General features: G+C 46.5%; 1 protein-coding gene across 1 annotated transcript in view; it reads right to left on the reverse strand.

Annotated features, from left to right (window-relative positions):
* Window positions 1–24,006, reverse strand: part of si:dkey-91i10.3 (cytochrome P450) — a 94,732-nt gene that overhangs the window by 42,236 nt on the left and 28,490 nt on the right. The window contains exon 2 of the mRNA XM_041200135.1: window positions 10,016–10,206. Coding sequence (XP_041056069.1) covers window positions 10,016–10,206 — 191 coding nt within the window. The remainder of the gene's footprint in view (window positions 1–10,015; window positions 10,207–24,006) is intronic.

Raw genomic sequence — 24,006 nt, forward strand, 5'->3', positions numbered from 1 at the left:
ATAGGCAGCAGCAGTAAAAGAACCACAGAAATGAATATCAGTTCATATGATTTTCAGAGTCCAAGAAGTCAAAGCCCAGAGAGTGTTTTCTTCATGATGGGGGGGTTCAGTCCAGATGAATTTCTGATTGGAGACAACACAAAAATCTTGGAAACGAGTGAAACTGCAACACGATGGGCTTTCTGTGCTTTGACCACTTGGCAGGTAATGATCAGAGGTTTTTAAAATCAAACAGGCTTCGAGGAGTTGAGAGGTGGTAAGCGGTTGGCTGCTTGCACAGGCGAGCTGATGGAGTCCTTTCCAGTTGATGTTAAAACAACAGTCTGAGGGTTTCTCAGTTCTCTAAGGAATACAGGAATTTCAAAATGGTCACGAGGCATGTGACCTTCTTTCCCCACAATGATGTCAAAAGGGATGTTTACCTATTGACTGGAACTGACTTTTGCTATCAGGATTGATAATGTCCCAGCCATTAACTTTTGAAAGAGTTGCTATCCATAATGAGGTTCTTGTGTTAGGAAGCCATTGTCTGGGCAGACCCTCTGGCTCTGCTACAGCAGTAAGCTTATCCAGATGCAAATGACCTCCATTATGGCCTCAATGATCCTCTTTTCAAATGGGCCTGGGCAGTCCCAGGTATGAGATGGGTCCAGTAACTACTCTGCAGGCATAACAAGTTTTGCTCTGTGAGTCCCCTGGTTACATGATTACAATGGCCTTAACAATTGGGTGTGAGATTTCACGATGATGAGGAGGATTCCTTTATTCTTGTAACTTCTGTTGCTAGCTTCCAGAATGAAGGGCCAATCCTGTGGGCATGTGACTTGTGGCAGCCATCTTTTAGTTTCAGCAGAAAGTCCATTTTGAAAATAGCTGAAAACAATAAATTTTTGATAGATAGTTTTGGATTTCTTTTCATGTCTTATTGACATTGCAGGAGGAAGTCCCACCGTAAAGAGCTGCCGGTCAATTCATTTGGCCAGAAGCCCTATACTCTCAGCAGTGCCAGAATTGAACAGTGGCCACTGCTGGGATTACAAACAGTCCCAAAGAAGAAGTGTCATGGAGCCTGGGCTTAAAGGTTAATCAGGGATTTTGGACGGCCCTGGCTGGCATATCTCAGTGAGAGGTGGGCGGGGTGGTGGTGAGGGAGTTGGGGGGAGGAGAGTGATAGGCAGGGTGATGGTCAGGGAGGTGGGGCAGTTGGGTTTTAAAGGCTAGGGAGGTAGGGTTAAAGAAGGAGCATGCTTCTGATGGATCCCCCCAAAAGGAGGTGCTACCCCTCCGCCCCCCCCAACCCCCGGCTTTCACCTATCAGCAGCCCGCACAATACAGGTGGCGGGCTACCTGCCTTACCTCCACCTTCCCCTGCCGCATGTAAAATAGCAGCAGAGATGCAATGAGGCCCATTGGTGACCATTAATTTGTCACTTAAGGGCCTTTCCCGCCCACCACAATATGGGGAACAGGTCTGGATTGGCACAAAGGCAAAAGAAAGCTACCTGCTTTATCTTACCAGCCCCCCGACCTTTTAAAATGCCAATGGCAGACTAAAATCCAGCCCCCTGCTCCATACCATGCATTCAAATTGCAGACAGGATGAGGGACTTCAGTTACAGAACCTGAGATTGTCTCGAATGTGCAGCACAGAAACAAGTCATTCAGCCTAACTGGTCAACGTCGGTGCTCAAGCTTCTTGTGAACATCCTCCCATCTCTCTTCATCTCCCCCTATCAGCAGAACTTTCTATTCCTTTCTCCCTCCTCTAGCTTCCCCTTAGATGTATCTATTCAATCCACCTCAAATATTTCCCGTGGTCGTGAGCTCCATATTCTAATCACTCTCGGGATAATGAAGTTTCTGGTGGGTGTGGCCTAATGGCCTGCTCTCTGAGGCCCAGTTGCTGCTACAAATAAAGCCTGTGAAAACATAGGCACGTTTGTTTTGGTGGAGAAACCCTCAGTAACTGAAGCCTTCCACCTGACATTAACAACTCTTGTGTCCCTCATGTTTTAATTCTGGGGTCACACAAAGTCTAAGGCATTAATATAAGGTTACACCAGGAAAAAAATTTGCTAAGCACTGACCAATGGGCTGAAACTAGAATATACAAACTGCTCATGTGAGATCTGCATGCTCAACATTTACCTTTGAAAATACTAAATGTATTTAATACAGAAGGGTTCCAGATGAATTTGTTATGTAATTGTTACTCATGTTGCAGTAAGTTTAACCCACTGATCAACAAATTCTCCAAACGCACAGTAACGAGTTGCTTGGATCAAATATAGATTTCAAGTCTGGACTTGAACCAATGCGGAACTGGGTGGGCAAATAGCCAGAATAGGGTAGCCAACTGTTTGGATGCATTCATAGAATCAAAGGCTAATACAGCACAGAGAAGTAGGTCACTCTTTGAAAGGGGAATCTAATTAGTTCCATTCTTCTGCACTTTCTCTGTATCCCAGCAATTCTTTTCCTTTTTCTACTATTTATCCAATTTCCTCTTGAAAATGGCAATGCATTCCAAATTGTAACGATTCTGCATAAACATATTATTTCCTCATATTACCTCCAAATCTTCTGCCAATTACTTTAAAACTGTGTCCTTTGGTTACTGTGCCATCTATCACCAGAAACAGTTTCTCCTCACTCACTTTATAAAAACCATATTCATGATTTTGAACACATTGATCTACATCTAGGCCTTTTCTGCTCTAAGGAGGACAATCCCAGTTTCTCCAGTCGATCCACTTAACTGTAATCCCTCAAAACCGTGGTACCATTCTAGTAAATCTCCCCTGCACCCTCTCCAAAGCCTTAACATCCTTCCTACAGTGTGATGCCCAAATTGGACACAACACTAAAGTTGAGACCTAACCAGTTTTATAAAGGTTTAGCATAACTTCCTTGCTTTGTATTCTATCGCTCTATTTGCAGAGACAAGGATTCAGTATCTGTTGTCATTATTGTGGGTCTTAGGTGGGGTTGTTAATGGTCTTGATTTACAAATACCACAGTAGGCAAGGCAAGGTTATTGGTAAACTCTACCTTTCATTGAACATTATACTATGTACAATCCAGACTCAGCACGAGGCTCTACATACAACTATCTCTTACCCTGCTCTGTTATAATGTGATCTTATGTCACTGATAATGTAGACTACATATTTAACATTAACCTTTTATACTGTCTCTCCCCCAAGTCTCTGTCTCCCATAAATACTATTTACACTAACCTACATCTGCCCCCGAAGTCTTTGCTCTTATCTGTGGTTCAGACAGATAAGCGTTGTGATGGTTTCACCAAACACCCGGCTTTGTTCTCAGTTCTCTCAGAGTTTGTATAGGATTCCAGTTCTCCATCTTCCCTCTCTAACTCTGTAGACTAGTATGTGAATCATCACATTACAAGAAGGACATAATTGCTCGGGAGAGAGTACAGAGGAGATTTATAAAAATGCTGCCAGGACTTGAAAATTGCAGCTATGAGGAAAGCTTGGATAGGCTGGGGTTGTTTTCCTGAGAACAGAGGAGGCTGAGGGGGTGACCTAATTGAGGTGTACAAAATAATAAGGGGCCTAGATAGGGTAGACAGCAAAGGGGGGGGAGGTGAGAGAAGAGGCCACACACTTGGAAAAGCTTGTCAGAAGCGAGCATTCTTCCGCAGCTGAGATCGTTCAGCTGCAGCTCCATTGACATGCTTGGAATCGGGCCTCTGAAGCTTTTCTGCCCACTCAAGCAACACAAAAGCATGAAAGGGCCACCAAATGCTCCAGAAATTTTCACCCCTTGGGTGCAGACTGAACATGAATGTGCATTTTAGGGGACAGCAAAGCAATTGGCCAGCTGAGCAAGTTGTACAATCCCCTTGCGAAAGGTGGCCATAGCACAGTCAATGTTGGAGATGCTCACAGCCCCTTGCAATGACTTTATTAAGGTTTGGACCAGTATCCATCATGGTTCAAGCTGACAGCGCAGCCTTGCAGGGCAGTTTAGAAGAATGAAAGCACATCATGCAGTCCAGTGGCCGAAGCTGCCGCCAATCAGTCAAGTGGAGACATGTGGAGGAGGGCGGGGTTTCAGACAGCCAATGAGCACACTATACAATGGCCATCCATGTGGTGGGCCATCACTCTCCTGCATATGGGAAGGGGTCTTCAGACATAACGAGGAGAGATTCTTAGGACACCTATGTTAACCCATGGATCTCTCTCTTTGATCCTGCAAGAGGAGAGCATCAGGATCATGGAGCGTGGTGATTTAGCGGTCTGCCTCATGTCCTCCAGGGAGCAGAGACGAAGAGAAGAGTGGCGGAGGCGCTTGGCTCAGCAAAGGGAGTAGCGCGAGATGAGAAGAGGCGCAGGGTCTGCTGCGCACACAGCTGAAGATCCACAGCAAGCTGTCACTCACAGGTGCTTTGCTAGACCCAGGGTGGGTCTATAGATGGTGCCTCTCATTCCTACAGATGACTGAGAACCAATGTTGCCAAAGATTGTGCATATCTAAGGAACTAGTTGGTCACTTGTGCCACCTGCTGCAGGATTTGACGCCATGGGGTCATGGAGGGCATCCACTGGCAGTGTCAGTGAGAGTGACCACAGTGCTCAATTTTTATGCTAGTGGCTCCTTCCAAGGCTTCACAGGTGACCTGTGCAGGATCTCGCAAGCCTCCAGGAGTGTATCCAGGAGGTCACAGGTGCCATCTTGGTGAGGGCACAGAACTTTGTGCATTTTGCCCAGAATCAGGCAAGCCAGGAAGCAAGAGTGCAGGGAATAGCGCAGAACTCTGGTTTTCCACAGGGTCAGGGTGTAATCAACTGCAATCACATGACGCTTAGATCTCCATGGCAACAAGCAGTTAACTACGTCAACCCAAGGGCTTCCACTCGCTGGATGTTCAGCTGGTTTGCAACCAGCACAAACACTTCCTACAGGTCTGCGCACGATTCCCAGGGAGCGTCCACAACTCCTACATCCTTAGCAGGTCTTAGATCCTTGACATCTTCCAGGGTCCACAGAAGCTGCAGTGTTGCCTCCTCGGGGACAAGGGCTACCCACAGAGGATGTGACTGATGACACCCGTCCAGTGGCCTTGGACTCAGCAGAGCGATGATATAATGAGGCTCACTTTGGTGGAGTAAATGATAGGCATTTTGAAAATGAGGTTCCAGGGCCTCAACAGGTCCGGTGGAGCACTGCAATACAACCCGTCCTGGGTGTCGCGTATCATCGTAGCTTGTTGCATGCTACACAACCTGGCGCTGCAACAGTGGGAGGACCTGGCTGGAGGATGGAAGAGCTGCACGTATCCTCCGATGATGAGGATGTTGAAGGGGATGACGGCGACGAGGCCATCACACTGGCCAGACGAGGCAGGCACGCTCAGGAGACCCACATAGCCACAAGATTCCAGGAGGATGATAACGGGATGCAGTGAGGACAGTCCTGACATCCTCACCTTGCATCTGTGAACCTTTCACTCCTGTGCTGCTGATGGCAGTGCACATATCATCAGTGCTCAGGCTCATGTCATAGACACGCAACGGAGGCCCTAATAGTCATTAGATTCCTGGAGGATGATGACGACATGCAGTGAGGACACTTCATAGATCTTCACATTGCCTCTGTGAATGTCTGACTCCTGTCTGGTTGAGGGCAGCTCGCTTGCCATGGAGAAACAGCCGTGAAACTTTAAATGCATCTGATCCTTTATCATCCTTCAGCACCCATCCCCTTCAGGAGCACAGCATCACCAGTTACAGATGCTGAAGAAATGGGGGGCCAGCCCCACCTCAAAGGTGCTGAGAGCACCAAAGAGAACGACAGAACTCTGTGATGCCTGCCCATGACATTCCAGCAGCAATAACAAGCACCGTCAAGGTGCAGACATCATTAATGTGTCCAGTGAGTGGGAAGCCAGACTATCACTTTGATTTGAAGGTTACACACTGCACAGGCAAGAGGCCCTGGACTGAGACACCTGTCTTTATCTTGAGCAGGAACCAAGATTTCACATCTGAATACTACAAACACAGCTCATCATAACAAGAAACCATAGGCAGGGAGACATTCTTGGGAGTTTATTTACAATAGTAAACATTATGTACAACACCCATGCCCAGGCTGTGCAACTACATCTTCCTGATCTTCCTAACCCTGCTGCTACATCTTGGTGCTCCCCCGACATCCACAGCAGAGGTGGAGGCAGCCTGCTGACTGCTACGCCCTGTCTGTGATGACCTCTTTCAGCACTGGGTGGCTGTCCTCTTTTGCAAGGCGTTGGTGCTGATCAGCAGTTTCCATGCTGGATTGGTGACCCTGCTTGCTGATCTTCACCCAGTGTGGGGGTAGGGGATTTCACGGTGGGCCTCCAGTGCACTGAGTAGGTGCTCAAGTGAGGCCTTACTAAATTTAGGGGCAGCATGGCAGCCATGACTTTCCAGCAGCTTTCAATCCCTTAAGACAGTGCTAGCTCTGTGCAGGGGCACCCTTTTAAATATGGCATCCAGATTACGGAAAACCTGAGGTGTTGGCAGGGCAGGTGAATCAGGTGCTTCCCCGCCAGCGATCCATCATGTTTCCCGTGAATGCATTATTAACAAGGCAGAACGCACTGTGAATGGGACAATACAACGCGAAAACTCACGCCTGCTGCTGCACTTTGTGCAAAACATGGAACAATTCCACCCTCAGTCACTACAACATACGATCTTGGATTTTGTCATTTTCCCAGTACTTGGCCTTCTTGGTTCTGGTCTGTAATCCAGACTGATTCACCTGGTTGGAGTTCTAGTAACTCTTACACTCTATCGCAATGATTGAAGTGTTTGCTCTGGTTTGCACAATATTCATCCTCCTCCCTTACTCTCTCTATTTCAGTTGTTTTTAGACATGGCATGAGCATATGTGGAAGAACGGGAAGTTGAGTGTGTAGTCCTCTTCCCATCAGAGGTTCTGACGGAGAAAAACCATTCTGAAGTGGTGTGGAATGGGAATTTCAACAGTGCTAAATTGGTATATTCATTCTGTCTCAACAAAGCTTTTACCATTCTTACTCCTCCTTCAGCCTCTCCATTAGCTTGCAGAGTAAACATGGATTTATGAAACAGAAATCACATTTGACAAACTTGTTGGAGTTTTTTTTTAAGGATGTTACTTGTGGCATAAAGGAGAACCAGATGATGTGGTGTATTTGGAGGTTAAGAAGGCTTTTGTTAAGGTCCCACACAAGAGGTTAGTAAACAAAATTAGAGCACATGGGATTGGGGGCAATATACTATTATGGATTGAGAATTGGTTAACAGACAGAAAGCAGAGAGCATGAATAAATGGGTCATTCACAGGATGGCAGGCAGTTAATAGTGAAGTACGGCAAGGATCAATGCTGGGCCCACAACCGTGCACAATCTACATAAATGATTTGGATGTGGGGGCCAAATGTAATATTTTCAAATTTGCTGATGACATAAAATTAAGTGGAAATGTGAGGTGGATGCAAGGAGACTTCAGGTGAAGTTGGACAGGCAAAGTGAGTGGGCTAGAACATGGCAGATGGAATTTAGTGTGAATAAGTATGCAGTTATCCACTTTTGTAGAAAAAACAGAAAGGCAGAGTATTTCTTAAATGGTGAGATGTGGATGTCCAAACTGGCCTGGATGTCCTTGTTCATGAGTCACTAAAAAGCTAGCATGCAGGTGCAGCAAACAATTAGGTAGGCAAATGGTATATTGTCCTTCATCATAGGGGATTTGAGTGCAGGAGTAAAGATATCTTGCTGCAAATGTATAGTGCCTTGGTGAGACCACACCTGGAATATTGTGTAGAGTTATGGTCTCTTTATCTAAAGAACGATATACTTGCCACAGAGGGAGTGCAATGGAGGTTCATCAGACTAATCCTTGGGATGGCAGGATTGACTTATGAGGAGAGACTGAGGAAACTGTGTCTGTATTCTCTAGAGTTTCAAAGAATGAGAGGTTGTCGTGAAATTATTAATGTATATAATATTTTGGAAAATATTTTTCTTTTAAAATAGAGGTGTGGGTGTGTCTTAATTGGATTAAAGTCAGCTAGTCTGGGTACTTTGCTATGTGCTAGTTTGAGACGTAAACAGAGAGCTAGAGTATTGCATTTTTTGATTAGAACATTCAAGAAGTGGGGTGAAAACTGACGCCTTTCTCGCAGCTACCAAGCAATATGTTTATATTACTAATAAAGATGGTACTATGAAAAGGGTTTCATTGTTAGAGAGGTTTAGTTCGGAGGTTGTTGATACAATGAGAATTAACATTCAATGGGTCTGGTAGGGATAACTTCAGTAGTTTTGGGTGTGCAGAGCAGAGGCAATGTGAGATCAAAAGGCAGCTGCAAGCCTCCAACTGTCTCCACAGCAACCAAAATGAAAGAACCTCATTTTGAATTCATAAGGTGAAAATGCTTTGCCTGGTGTTTGGTTAAGTCTATGGGTTGCTGTTGCCTTAATGGAGATTAGTTTGGGAATTTGTTAAAAGTTATGATAGTAGTAATTTGTAGCCATGTGTATATATATTTTAACCTGTGTAACTTAATAAAATGCTTCCTTTAGTTTAATGTAAAACCTCAAGAATTTAGAGTTGTATCGCAAACGTAACACTTAAAATTATAGGTTATGACAGTTGTTTAAAGTTTCCCTCTGGGATTTTTAAATAACTCCGCTTTACCAACAACGTCGGTCATAACAGAGGCGATCGCATTGAAACTTACGAAATTCTTACAGTTCCTGACAGAGTTGATGTGAATAGAATCCCTTGGCTGGTGGTCACTGTTTAAAAATAAGGGGTCGCCCATTTAAAACAGAAATGAGGCGAAATTTTTCACTCAGAGGGTCGTGAGTCTTTGGAACTCTCTTCCTGAAAAGGTGGTGGAAACAGGGTCTTCGAATATTGTTAAGGCAGCGGTGGATGGATTCTTGGTAAGCAAGGGGGTGATAGGTTATCAGGGATAGGTGGGATACAGATTTCAGGTTACTATCAGATCAGCCATGATCTTATTAAATGATGGAGCAGACTCGAGGGGTTGAATGGCCTACTCCTTCCTACTCCTTGTTCATGTGTTTATAACTAGGGCACACAGTCTCAGAATAAGGGACAGGCCATTTAAGACTGAGATGAGGAGGAATTTCTTCGCTCAGAATGTTGAATCTTTAGAATTCTCTACCCGAGGGCTGAGGAAGCTCAATCACTGAGCATATTCGGGACCGAAATCAATAGATTTTTGGGTCCTAATGACATCAAGGGGACATGGGGATAGTGGGGGAAAATGGTGTTGAAGTAGACGATCAGCCGCACACTGTTTGAATGACAGAGCAGGCTTGAAGTGTCGAATGGCCTACCCCTACTCCTATGTTCCTGTGTTTCTATGTTCCTAAATCCAATAGAGAATTCAGAAGAAACTTCTTTACCCAAAGAATGCTGAGAATGTGGAACACACTATTACAGGGAGTGGTTGAAGTGAACAGCTTGGATGCATTGAAGTGCAAACTAAACATGTACATAGGGGAGAAGGGAACAGAGGGTTACGATGATAGATTTAAATGAGTAAAGATGGGAAGAGGCTTAAGAGGAGCATAAACACTGGCATGGATTGAAAGGCCAAATGACCTGTTTCTGTGCCGTATATCCCATATAATGTAATCCTATGCAAAAAGAGCAGTGTTCCTAATATGGACCTTTTGGGGACACCACCGTACTTCCTGAAACTTTCACCATGTAACTTCCTGCCTCAACCTCCCTCCACTCCCACCAATGGTTACCCAATGCATCCCTACTTGCAGCACACCTCCCACATCTTTTCTATTGGAACGGCCCATTGAAAAGTGAAAAATGTTTTGTCACCTAACCAGATAATTCTTGACTCTCAACCAGACAGCTTTCATCCTCCCCCATCTCCGATATTTTTACAACTGATAAACCTTTATCCATTAAACAAATGGGCCCTTAAATGGTAGTGTTGCATGGTTCCCACAATACTCACTCACAAAGTGGTCCGTAAGCCTGCCCTCGCAGCTCTCTGTATGCCCGCCAGTGTGGCATGTAGGCTCGCAAGGGATATTTACCCTCCTGTCTCAAAACCTGCTCAATCAAATCAGCGCTGGCCACATTGATGACAGTGAGGGGACCGAATTTGGCCTTCCAAATGGGGCCAAACATCTTCTTTTGCAAAATCTACAAATGGGACCAAAAAAATCAGACAGAAAATAGTAATTTGTTCTGAAATTTCTCTCAATATTTTGGCAGTGTGTCACTGTAACATCAACACACAGTAAGAATTTACTGAACATATTTAAAATCTCCAAGCAGCCATGGGTGCTAAACCTATTGACAGCTTAGGGTAAACAGATGGACATTGCACACAAGGGGGTTTTGAGTTTTGTGTGATTTACACAGTTTCAAGAGATGAGCCAACGTCTAGCCACAGGCAGAACCATTCCAGTGGTGCAACGATACGTTGAAGCCTTGAGAGCTGGACTGGAGATAAAACATAACATAAAGTTAGATTAGGTATACTCCTCTCTCAGATAGGGATGGGGCAGATGGTTTAGCTTAAATATGGGAGGACATACAAAGACAAGAGGGGGCTTTGATGAAACACAAACAGTTCTGAGTTATGAGAATCAAGGTCTTTGCGTACATGTTTTAATTTTGACTGGATAATATAATTATGTATACACCCTTTAGAATAATTGGTTAGCAGAATCACATGTTTATGTACTCAATAGGATAGTTTTAACATGGTACCCGTGTGTCAGTTACCGATTGGATATATTCAAATGTTTTCTGATAAGAAAAAGTACAAAAGCAGTGAAATGTAATCAATCTGGGAGCTGGGTCATTTTCAGGAATGATTGCCGCTCCCTTGCATATGCTTGAATAAAACGGTGAAAGGAAGCCTGAGTCTCTGTGGTCACTGTGTGATCGGGGATTATAGTTTCACCTTTTCAACTGGCCTATGTGGTAGTTGCTGGATAGGAGGAAATACCCTCTTCAAACAGAAATGTGACAGTGTCCTCACAAAATCTCATGTGTTTCAATGAGGTCACCTCTGATTTTTCTGAAGTTCAGAGAAGGTGGCAGTTCTGACAATGTCGTGGTAGGAGAGCAGAACCATGGGAGCAAAGGAGGAACAACATTTATGACAAGAGCCATCACAAAACAAACATTGTCACTGAAATCAGGAGGGAGATGAGGAGAATTTTTTAACACTGAGTTGTTAATAATTTAGAATGCACTGCCTAGTGGGAGAAGATTCAATAATAACTTTCAAAAGAAAGTAGATAATTAAAAATTGGAAAAGGAAAAATTTATAGGGCTATGGGTAAAGAGTAAAAGTGTCATACTAATTCGATATCTCAAAGAGCCAACACAGGCACAGTGGGCTGAATGGCCTATTTCTGTGGTGCAAGATTCCATGGTTCTATAATATCATAAATTTGGACACATGCAATGTATGATCTTATGACCAGTTCAGTCATATCAAAAATAAACAGAGAAAACATTCTGCAGGTCTGGCAGTATCTGAGAAAGAAACAGAGTTAACAGGTGGAATCGTCCCAGATTTACACAAAGTGCAGTAGCGGGTGGGAAAATGGATGTTTTACCTGCCAGCCTCAATGGTGGGTTTTCGTGTCATATTATCACATTCCTAGCATTCCCTGCCTCAGTAATAATGCATTCCCGGGAGACACGTCAGATCGCTGGCAGGGTGACCTCTGACTCGCCTGCCCTGCCGTCACCTCAGGCCTTCAGTAATCCAAGCGCCAAATTTAAAGGGCGCCCCTGCACAGAGCTAGCACTCTCTAAGGTTTCAGAAACTACTGCCAAGTCATGGCTGCTAAAGGAAGGAAACATGCTGCCCTCAAATTTAGAGATGCCTCCCTCAGGTACCTACTGGACCCAGTGAAGGCCTGACATGAAGTCCTCTACCCCCGGTCTGGGCGAAGACCAGCAATCAAGGTCACCAATCCAGCGTAGTAGGCAGTGGCAGCAGTAGCCAACACCAATGCCCTGCAAAAGAGGCCAGCCACCCAGTGCCAAAAGAGGATGAATGATCATCTCTGTTCCGCCAAGGTAAATCACTCTTCTCATCATTCTCAACTTTCAAACTCATCACAAATCCCACAAGGACCTCACTCGCTGCCAGTTCAAGGGACATCACCATTCACTCTCTCATACACACCTTCATCTTCCCTGCAGATGGTGTCCTCATCCCATCCACACATGCCAGGCACACTTATCATCCGAAACAAAAACAGAAAATGCTGGAAAAACTGAGCAGGTCTAACAGCATCTGTGGTGAGAAAAACAGAGTTAACGTTTCGAGTCCGTATGACTCTTCTTTTATATTTATCATCTGGCCTGGCAAATGTCCTGCTTATTCTCTCTCCATCTGTCTTCATGCAGGACAAGCTGGCACACAACAAATGGAGCGGTCGCAGACCGGTAGAGGAATGCCTGAAATTCAAGGTTCTCACGGACTTTGAAAATAAAGTCATCCAGCTGGCCGACAGCAATCATTCTTGTGCTGACGGTGAGGTTGGTGGTGCTCAGCCAAGTAAGGATCCAGCAGCACAAAATCCATCAGACAACCATGCTGTGAGTTCCCCTGTTCTGCCTCCCCTGCCATGCACTGATTATCTCTCCTTGTTTGAGGAGGCACATCTGGGAAGCAACCAAGGTGGTGGGGGGGGGGGGGGGGGGGGGGGGGGGGGTCCGTGAGCCAGGTGCTCGACTCAAGCCCGAAGATACCTCAGAAGAATGTCATGTCGCCTTAATTGAAGACCCATCACAGCGCCACCCACACCCTCCACCAGCGCAAAGACACATTCTTTGGTGGAACCTAGTTCTAGAGTAGCCTTGGGGGTCACAAGCTGGTGAGCACATCACACTCTGTCTGATCCACTGCAGGTGGCTGCAGGGAGCTCCCAGGTCCTCAGCACACTTGAGGACTGCTGGAGGCCAAAAATCTGCTGAGTCTGAGACAAATAATAAGCCTCTGGACTCGGTCACGTCACAGTTGCTGAAGCTGCAAAGGCAAGCTCAGGAACATCAGGAAGGATTGTCCGCTACACTTCTCAGGTTGCAAGGCACGATGGAGAAGTCCGACTGCCTTCAGTCTGAGGTGATAGTGCCAGCATGCCAACGCACCGAGGACATCGCTCCTGCATTGCTGCGCAGACTAAAACTCCATCGCTGACGTCATAGTTGGCCGCCAACAGTGTGTATAGGAGAGGGGTGCGGAGCAGCTCGATCTCACTCCAGCTTCCCCTTCTCCTCAAGTGGTCAGCCAGGGTCCCTTGGGAGGAAGATCAACAGGTGCACACCCGGGGGCCAGTCACTCAGGTGACTCCGGGAGTGTCTGGCCCATCCGAATTCCCTCTTCCTGTGCCCCCAGCAGCTCCTGCTCCACAGGCCAAGGAGGGTGCCACTGCCACACAGCGTGACCCCGAAAGCAGGCCAGGGCCCTCCAGAAGACGCCCAACAAGATCATCATAGACAAGGCATAGCAGTCAGCAGGATGCCTCTACCTCCGCTATGGATGTCAGGGGAGCACCAAGATGTAGCAGCAGGTTTAGGAAGGTTAAGATGATGTTGTTGCACAGCCTGGGCACGGGTGTTAATCACTTGTACATAATGTTCACTATTGTAAATAAGCTTCCAAAAATGTCTCTTTGCCTATAGCTCTTTGTTATGATGAGGAGTGCTCGTGTCACTCAGATGTGAAACCTTGGTTCCTACATCATATAAAGGCAGGTGTCTCAGTCCAGGGCCTCTTTCCGGTGCAGTGTGTAACCTTTGGACCAAAGTGATGATCCGGCATCACACTCATTGATGCCTACACCTCGATGGTGCTCATTATTACTGCCAGAATGCAGTGGGCAGGCATCACAGAGTTCTGTCATTCTCTCTGCGGACTCTCAGCATGTTTTAGGTGGGGCTGGTCCCCATTTCTTCAGCATCTGGACTAGTGACACTGTGCTCAAGTGCTGAAGGCTGACAAAGGATCAAGTGCATTTAAAGTTTCATGGCTGCGTCTCCATGATATGACCTTGATCACAGAGCACAAGTGAGCTTCCCTCAGCCAGACAGGAGTCAGACATTCAGAGGCAATGTGAAGATCTATGGAGTGCCCTCACTGCATGTCATCATAATTCTCCTCCTGGAATCTAATGAATATTACAGCCTCCACTACATCTCTATGACATGAACCTGAGCACTGAGGGTTTGTGCGCTGCCATCAGCCACATAGGAGTCAAACATTCACAAATTGAAGGTGATGGTGTCAGGACTGTCCTCACTGCATCTCGTCATCATCCTCCATGAATCTTGCGGCTGTGAGGGCCTCCCGAGCTGCCCGCCTCATCTGGCCAGTGCGATGGTCTCATCGCCAGCATCCTCGCCTTCGAGAACCTCACCACCAACATCTCGTTGACATCCTCCTCATCAGAGGATACGTGCAGATCCTCTATCTCCCCGTCAGCCAGCTCCTCCCGCCCTTGCAGCGCCAGGTTGTGGAGCACGCAGAAAGCGACGATGATGCATAACATCCTCAGGGGTCTGTACTGCAGTGCTCCAACAGACCTGTCGAGGCACTGGAGCCTCGATTTCAAAATGCCTATTGTTTGCTCCACCAAAGTCTGGGTCGCGGCACGAGCTTCATTATACCGTCGCTCTGCTGCAGCCTGAGGTCACTGCACGGGCGTCATCAGCCACGTCCTCTGTGGGTGGCCCTTGTTCCCGAGAAGCCATCCCTGCAGCCTTTTTTGGGCCCTGGAATATGTCAAGGGTTTGACACTTGCTAAGGATGTAGGAGTCGTGGATGCTCCATGGGAACCATGCTCAGACCTGTAGGATGCATTTGTGGTGGATGCACACCAACTGAACATTCAGTGGGTGGAAGCCCTTGCAATTGATGTAGTTGACTGTGTTGCCACGGAGATCTAAGCATCACATGAGTGCAGTCGATGGCACCCTGCACCCGTGGAAAGCCTGAGACCTGCGCAAATCCCAGCACTCTTGCTTCCTGGTTTTCCTGATCCCAGGGGAAATGCACAAAGTTCTGTGGCTTTGTAAAGATGGCGTCCCTGACGTCCAGGAGGCACTTGTGTGTGGGATCTCACAAGTCTCCACACACATCACCTGTGGAGCCTTGGAAGAAGCCATTGGTAAAAATTGAGCACCACAGTCACTTTCACGGCCACTGACAGTGGATGCCCTCCATGTTCCAATGGCACCAAATGCTGCAGCAGGTGGCATATGTGACCAGCCAGTTCTCTAAACGTGCGCCGTCTTCAGTGACACTGGCTCTCAGTCATTTGCAGGAATGACAGGCACTGTCTATAGACCTGGGTCCAGTGAGTCACCTATGGGTCTTCAGCTGCGTGCACAGCAGGCCCTGCTGCCCCTTCATCTCGAGGGAAGTGCTCCTTCCTTTGCCGAGAAGGTGCCTGCACCGCATGCTTCTTCTTCTATGGTCTCTGTAAGCCAAATCACCAGGCTCCATGTTCCTGATGTTCTCCTCCTGCAGGAGCAAAGAGAGAGATGCGTGGGTTAGCATAGGTCTACTAAGAAGCTCTCTTGGTTAGGTCTGAAGGCCCCTTCATTTATGCAGGATTGTGCTGGTCACAACTTGTGTGGTCAGTGTGTACTGCATTCATTGGCTGTCCAAAACTCCAACCACCTCCACCCCACCTGATTGGTGGCAGCTTCGGCTACTGGACAGCATTCTGTGCTCTTTGCTCAGGCACTCTCCTAACCTGCACTGCAAGGTTGCACTGTCAGCTTGAATCATAATGGATACTGGATCAAACCTTAATAAAGACATTGCAAGGGGCTGTGAGCACCTCCAGAAGTGACGACGCCATGGCCACCTTTCGCAAGGGGATTCTACAACTTGCCGAGTTGGCCAATTGCTTTGCTGTCCCCTAAAATGCACATTCATGTTCAGTCCGCACCCAAGGGGGGAAAAGTTCTGGAGCATTTGGTGGGACTTTCATGCTTTTGTGTTGCTTGAGTGGGTAGAAAGGCTTCAGAGGCCCGATTCCAAGCACGTCAATGAAGCTGCAACTGAACGATTTCAGCTGCGGAAGAATGCTCGCTTCTGACAAGCTTTTCCAAGTGTGTGGCTGCTTCCCTCAACACCAACCCTTCCCCCACCCCCCAGCACATGCTTCAATATGTGCTGCCTTGTCCCTGGCCCCCAACCCTCCGCCCCCAGGCTCACCCGCACTGGAAACCTTGCCCCAGCACCATATTGAAAGCCAGCCTGGAAAAAGCGACTTGACTGTGTCCCCGCCCTTCCCCGCAAATGCAGGACACTCTTCCTGATGTCCTAAGGGCGATGCTTGTGAGGGATGTGCAAATTTGTGTGCACCCACCTCAGAGTTCCCCTCAAAGTTCAGGTCGCCAGGTGCATGTCTTTAAAAGGCGGTCATGAAGTATGCTGTTCTGAAGTCACTCTGATGTGGATGGTAAATTTGACATGGTTGGGGGGGGGGATGATTCCAGCGAGCAGGGCTTATATTTTGGTGCAAATATACTAAAATGAGGTTCTCGACGTGCAGCGGTGGAAAACGCAGCCTGCGTTTGACCAGTGGAGTGGACTAACGCAAACTGGTTTCACGACAGCATAAAACTGATTCTTGCCATATTGTCCACCCCCACCCTAAGCCAACAGGGCTGGAAACTCCCGGCCAATGTTTCAGTTCATGAATAACCTTCCTGATGAAAGTTCAATGACTGACTCCATCATTTTGGCCCTGAGCTATGGCTGCCTGAATAAACATAGCCTCAATACTTGTCTGCTCCTCCACTGCACTACCCAATAAACACATCTAATACTGTCACTCCCCTGAGAAACACACTACAACTGGTCATACACAAACAAACATCAAAGACAATGTTATGCAACAGTAGGAACAGCCTGGAAGCCATTCAAAAAAAGTGGATCAACCACTCTGCTTTGATTCTTCCAAAAGAGAGCAGACGGACTACTAAATTAAGACATGTTAATTAAAGAAAAGGAAGGTCGTTCAAACATTATTCACCCATAAAGAACATAAAGAAACTGAAAAGGGATATACAAAGATTAAGTTAATGGAGAAAAAAAGATGGTTGAGAGAGTGGGCAAAAATATGACAGATGGAGTATGATGTGGAAAAATGTGAAGTTGTTCACTTTGGCAGGAAAAATTTTTAAAAATTCAGAGCTGCGGAGTGACCTAGGTGTTCTAGTACATGAGTCACAAAAAGTTAGTACACAGGTAATTAAGAAGGCTAATGGAATGCTATCCTTTATTAAGAGAGAAATTGAACATAAAAGTAAGGACGTTATGCTTCAGACATACAGGGCATTGGTGAGACTGTGCCGTGAATACTGTGTGCAGTTTTAGTCTCCTTTATTTAAGAAAGGACGTAAATTTTTGGAGGCAGTTCAAAGGAGGTTTACTAGATTTATACCTGGAATGAATGAGTTGTCTGACGAGGAAAGGTTAAACAGACCTGGCTTGTTCCATCTGGAGTTTAGAAGAGCAAGGGGTGGCTTGACTGAAGCATATAAGATCCTGAACGGTATTGACAAGGTGGACGTGGAAAGGCTGCATCCTCCTGTAGGTGAGTCCAGAACTTAGGGTGACACTGTTTTAAAATTAGGGATTGCCCTTTTAGGACAGAGATGAGGAGAAATTTTTTTCTTAGAGAGTTGGGCAACTTTGGAACTCTCTGCCTCCGAAAGCAGTGGAGTCGGGGTCATTGAATACTTTTTAAGGTGGAAGTAGACAGATTCTTGTTAGGCAAGAGAATCATAGGTTACCTGGGTAGACAGGAATGTAGAATTCAAACACCAACAGATCAGCAATGGACTTAACGAATGGTGGAGCATGCTCGAGAGGCCGAATGGCTACTTCTGCTCCTATTTTGTATGTTAGTAAATGGAACATAATATGGGGAAAATGTGAACTTATCCTCTTTGTAGGAAGAATAAAACAGAAGATCATTTATGAAAAAGTGAGGTTCATAAATGTTGGTATGCAGAGGAATCAGAGTGGCCTTATACAGTAATTACAGAAAGTTAATATAGCCAGTCAGAAGACAAACAAATTGAATGATAGAATAGACTCGAAGGGCTCAAGCTCTGACTCCTGTTCCTATACTGCTGTGGCAAGCAGTAATGTGCTGTATTTTAATATAATTTGTGTGGATTCTGTATCTTACAGGATTTACTATGGAACAACTTGCTGCAATGGTAACAGGGATAAGTGAGGTCAGCAATATGGCCTGGCCAGAGAAGGTGGGATCGTTCTCCTTAGAGCAGGGAATTAATCGAGGTGTTTAAAATTACAACGGGTTGAAATAGAATTAATCAGGAGAAACTGATGGATGGGTGGGTAACCAGAGGAAAACAGATTGAAGAAGATAATTAGCAAAAGAAGCAGAGGACAGAAGAGGAGAAAATAATTCCGCAGGGAGCTACAATGTTCTAGAATGCTCTGCCTGAAAGGATGGAACTGAATTCATGGTGCCATAGAGTCATAGCAGCACAGAAGGAGGCCATTCAGTCCATCAAGTCCATGCGGTTCTCTGGACAGTAAGCAATAGTACCATTCTCCCTCTCTATCCCTGTAACCCTGCGAGCTTACTTCCCTCAAGTGCCCATCCAATTTCCTTTTGAAATCATTGATTATCTCTGCTTCCACAGGCAGCGAGTTCCAGGTCAGTACACATGCTGTGCATAAATGTTCTTCCTCACATACCCACTGCATCTCTTGCCAAAACCTTAAATCTGTGTGCCCTTGTCCCATAAGCTAATGGGGACAGCTTTTCTTTGGCTAACTTATCTAAACCTGTCATAATCTAATATACTTCTATCAAATGTCCCCTCAATCTCCTCTGCTCCAAGGAGAACAACCCTAGCTTCCCCACCCTAACCTTGTAGCTAAAATCTCCCTTTCCTGGAACCATTTTGGTAAATCTCCCCTACACCCTCTCAAGGACCCTCACATCCTTCCTAAAGTGCAGTGACCAGAACTGGACACAATTACTCGAGTTGTGGCCTAACCAGAGCTTTATGCAAGCTCAGCATAACCTCCCCGTTTTTTTTACTCAACACCTCTATTTAGGCCCAAGACCCCATAAGTTTTGCTAATTAATCTCTCAATTTTTCCTGCCACCTTTAAGGATCTATGTACATGAATCCCCAGATGATAGTGTCTAGTTCTTTAGGACTGTGCCACTTAATCTATATTCCTTCTCCCTCTCCCATCTGCTAAAATGCATGCCTTACATTTCTCCGTATGAAATTAAAGAGGAAAAGAATAAGCAAGGTGAGCATTGGTCCTCTAGAGTGTGAATCGGGGGAATTAATAATGGAAGATAAGGAAATGGCGATGAATTGAACAGATATTTTGCGTCTGGAATGACATCCCAGAAAAACAATTGTGAATCAAGAGATGAGAGAGATGGTGCAGCTTAAAACAATTACATTCACCAATGAAAGGGTACTGAGAAAATTATTAGAACTAAAAACTGACAAGTCCCCAGGTCCAGATGGACTTCATCCTAGGGTCTTAAAGGAAGGGCTGCCGATATTGTAGATGCATTGAAAATTTTGGAAATTAAAACCAATCACAATCAGATCAGCCATGATCTTATTCAATGGCAGAATAAGCTCAAAGGGCTTAATGGCCTACTCCTGCTTCAAATTCCTATGTTCGTAAATTCCATCTGCTGCCTCTCTACCTATTCTGCTAAGCCTATCTTTGTCCTGTTGCAGTTGGTTAGTATCAGCCTCACTGTTTACCATTCCTCCAAGTTAGGTATCATGGGGAAAATTTCAAATTTTACTCAAGTTATATCCAAGTCATTTAAGTATATTAAAAAACTGCTCCCAGCACTGAAATTCTGGAAACACCACTGACTAGTCTGAACATAGGAACAGGAGTAGGCCATTTGGCCCTTTGAGCCTACTCCACCATTCAATAAGATCATGGCTGATCTGACTGTCATCTCAACTCTGTGTTCCTGTCTGCCCCCCTTTCACCCTGTACTCTTGTGCCTACCAAAAGTGTGTCTAACTCAGCCTTGAATAAATGTAAAGACTCAGCCTCCACTACTTTCTGGGGAAGAGAATTCCACACACCAATGACACTTTGGGAGAAAGAACAATCATTTACCACAGCTCACTGTTTTCTATCCTTAAACCCAATTTTTTATCCAAGCTGATACTGTCCCTCCTGTTCTGTGAGCCTCAATTTTGTTAATCAGCCTTTTATGTGGCACTTTGTCAAATACTTTCTGAAAATCCAGATGAACAACATTCACCACATTCCCTTCAACCCTCAAATATTGAATATAGCTTAGTTAAGCAGAATCTGCCTTTTACAAGCTTGTGCTGGCTATCTTTAATTGACTCAAACCTCTCCAAATGTCTGTTGATTTTTTTCTGATCATTGTTTCTAAAATCTTACCCACCACAGATGTTAAACTGACCGGTCTGCAAGTATTAGTACTGTCCTTATTCCATTTCCGGTTCACATTTGCCACTCTCCAAATCTCTGGCACCTTCCCTGTATGTAGAGACGATTGGAAGATTATGCCAAGCCCCTCTGCTATCTCTACCCCCACTTCCTTTGGCTTATCCACTCTCAGCAACCTCCAGTACATCCTTCCTTTCAATTTTCACCCCATCCCTTACCTTTACCATCTCCATTTTTACCAATATTTTGTCAGTATCATCTTCTTTGGTAAACACCAATACAAAGTACTCATTAAGTATCCTAACCTTGCCTGGTACTGTTAAGCACATTTCATCCTCTTCAATCCTAATTGTCCCCATCCCACTTCTTACTACCTGCTTAATATTCACAAGCCGATAAAAGATTAGTGGGCTCCCTTTAATGTTAACTGCCATTCAATTCTCATATTTTCTCTTTGCCAGTCTGACTTTCCTCTTCATTTTCCCTCTCAACCTATTGTATTTAACCTGGCTCTTGCTCTCACCTGACCTGTATCATTCACGCTTTTTTTTTGTTTCATTACATTCTCTGTCTCCCTTTTCATCAAAGGAGCCCTGGCTTTGGTTCCCCTACCTTTCCCCCTTGTTGGAATGTACCTAGCCTGTACCTGAACCATCTCCTCCTTAAAAGTCATAGAACATAAGGACTAGGAGTAGGCAATTCAGCCCCTCGAGCCTGCCCCACCATTCATTATGATCATAGCTGATCTAATTTCGGCCTCAACTCCAATTTACCGCCCTCTCCCCATAACCTTTCAACCTATTACTAATATAAAATCTATCTCCTCCTTAAATTTATTCAGCTGCTAGATTTTCCATTTTATCCTGGCTAGATCCCCTCTCACCCATTGAAGTTAGCCCTCTTCCATTTGAAGTTTGACATCAGATTATTTCTTGCTCTTCTCTATAGCTAGGTTAAACCTTATGATATGATTAGTTTTACTACAGTGTTCCTGCACAGGCACTTGGCTCACCTCATTCCCCAGCACTAGATCAAGTAATACCTCCTTCCTACTGGACTGAGAATATACTGCAAAAGGAAGTACTCCTGAGCACACTTGAGAAATTCTACCCCTTCATTACCCTTTACTCTAATATTATTGCAATTAATATTTGGGTAATTAAATTCCTCCAATTTGCACATCTCTGTGAATTCACAGCAGGTTTGCTCCTCTATCTCTCACTATCTGGAAGTCAATAGAATACCCCAAGAAGCATGAGCATATCCTTTTTACTTCTGTCTAACCAAATGCATTTTCTCATTGCCCCCTCGAGGACATCCTCTCTTTCCAACACTACAATATCTTCGCTGAGCAGTACTGCACCCCACATATTTTTTTTTCATTTCCTATATTTTCTGAACATTTTGTATCTGTGGTCAAGAAAACAAGAAATTGTAATATATTTCTTCTGGTAATAACGCTGGGACATTTTCTTATGTACTGGAAGTCAGGCTGCAATTGGATGAAGAGCCAGAGTGACAGCAAAAGTCTGAAGCCAACAATGTGAAGTTGTTTTGATATGTTAACGAACCAAGAGGAACTTCAATCAGAGGTTTACATAAAGCGATAACAGTAATGTTTTTGAATTCAGCTGTTGTAACTCAAACGGGGATGAACATATGCAAATTGTAAAATATGCAAGTAAAGTAAAGATATGGTAAGTTTGTTTCTACAAGTATAAGATCTAAACTACAGAAAAGCTGAAGCAAATCTGGGAAGGAAGTATTTCTGAAGAGACTAGTTGAGACGATGGCAAGATCAAAGGGAAGAAATGCATTTAAGGAAATAGTGATGGACAGGTAGGGTTGGCTGGGCAGGTCTCCCAGAAGACAGCTGGGTAGCTGGGCAGGTCTCCCAGAAGACAGCTGGGTAACTGGGCAGGTGTCCCAGAAGACAGCTGGGTAGCTGGGCGGGTCTCCCAGAAGACAGCTGGGTAGCTGGGCTGGTCTCCCAGAAGACAGCTGGGTAGCTGGGCAAGTCTCCCAGAAGACAGCTGGGTAGCTGGGACGGTCTCCCAGAAGACAGCTGGGTAGCTGGGCCGGTCTCCCAGAAGACAGCTGGGTAGATGGGCCAGTCTCCCAGAAACCAGCTGGGTGGCTGGGCCGGTCTCCCAGAAGACAGCTGGGCCGGTCTCCCAGAAGACAGCTAGGTAGCTGGGCCGGTCACCCAGAAGACAGCTGGGTAGCTGGGCAGGTCTCCCAAAAGACATCTGGGTAGCTGGGCAGGTCTCCCAGAAGACAGCTGGGGAGCTGGGCAGATCTCCCAAAAGACAGCTGGGGAGCTGGGCAGGTCTCCCAGAAGACAGCTGGGGAGCTGGCAGGTCTCCCAGAAGACAGCTGGGGAGCTGGGCAGGTGTCCCAGAAGACAGCTGGGGAACTGGGCAGGTCTCCCAGAAAACAGCTGGGGAGCTGGGCAAGTCTCCCAGAAGACAGCTGGGGAGCTGGGCAGATCTCCCAGAAGATAGCTGGGGAGCTGGGCAGGTCTCCCAGAAGACAGCTGGGTAGCTGGGCCGGTCTCCCAGAAGACAGCTGGGGAGCTGGGCAGGTCTCCCGGAAGAAGGCTGGGGAGCTGGGGAGGTCTCCCAGAAGACAGCTGGGGAGGTGGGCAGGTCTCCCAGAAGACAGCTGGGTAGCTGGGCAGGTCTGGCAGAAGACTGCTGGGGAGCTGGGCACAACTCCCAGAAGACAGCTGGGTAGCTGGGAGAACTCCCAGAAGACAGCTGGGCCGGTCTCCCAGAAGACAGCTGGGTAGCTGGGCAGGTCTCCCAGAAGACAGCTGGGTAGCTGGGCAGGTCTCCCAGAAGACAGCTGGGTAGCTGGGCCGGTCTCCCAGAAGACAGCTGGGTAGCTGGGCCGGTCTCCCAGAAGACAGCTGGGTAGCTGGGCAGGTCTCCCAGAAGACAGCTGGGTAGCTGGGCAGGTCTCCCAGAAGACAGCTGGGGAGCTGGGCCGGACTCCCAGAAGATAACTGGGTAGCTGGGCCGGTCTCCCAGAAGAAAGCTGGGTAGCTGGGCCGGTCTCCCAGAAGACAGCTAGGTAGCTGGGCCGGTCTCCCAGAAGACAGCTGGGTAGCTGGGCCGGTCTCCCAGAAGACAGCTGGGTAGCTGGGCCGGTCTCCCAGAAGACAGCTGGGCCGGTCTCCCAGAAGACAGCTGGGTAGCTGGGCCGGTCTCCCAGAAGACAGCTGGGTAGCTGGGCCGGTCTCCCAGAAGACAGCTGGGTAGCTGGGCAGGTCTCCCGGAAGACAGCTGGGGAGCTGGGCAGGTCTCCCAGAAGACAGCTGGGGAGCTGGGCAGGTCTCCCAACAGAGAGCTGGGTAGCTGGGCAGCTCTCCCAGAAGACAGCTGGGAAGCTAGGAGAACACCCAGAAGACAGCTGGGCCGGTCTCCCAGAAGACAGCTGGGCCGGTCTCCTAGAAGATAGCTGGGCGGGTCTCCTAGAAGACAGCTGGGTAGCTG

This window comes from Carcharodon carcharias, chromosome 12 (assembly GCF_017639515.1).
Source record: "Carcharodon carcharias isolate sCarCar2 chromosome 12, sCarCar2.pri, whole genome shotgun sequence".
Classification (NCBI taxonomy): Eukaryota; Metazoa; Chordata; class Chondrichthyes; order Lamniformes; family Lamnidae; genus Carcharodon; species Carcharodon carcharias.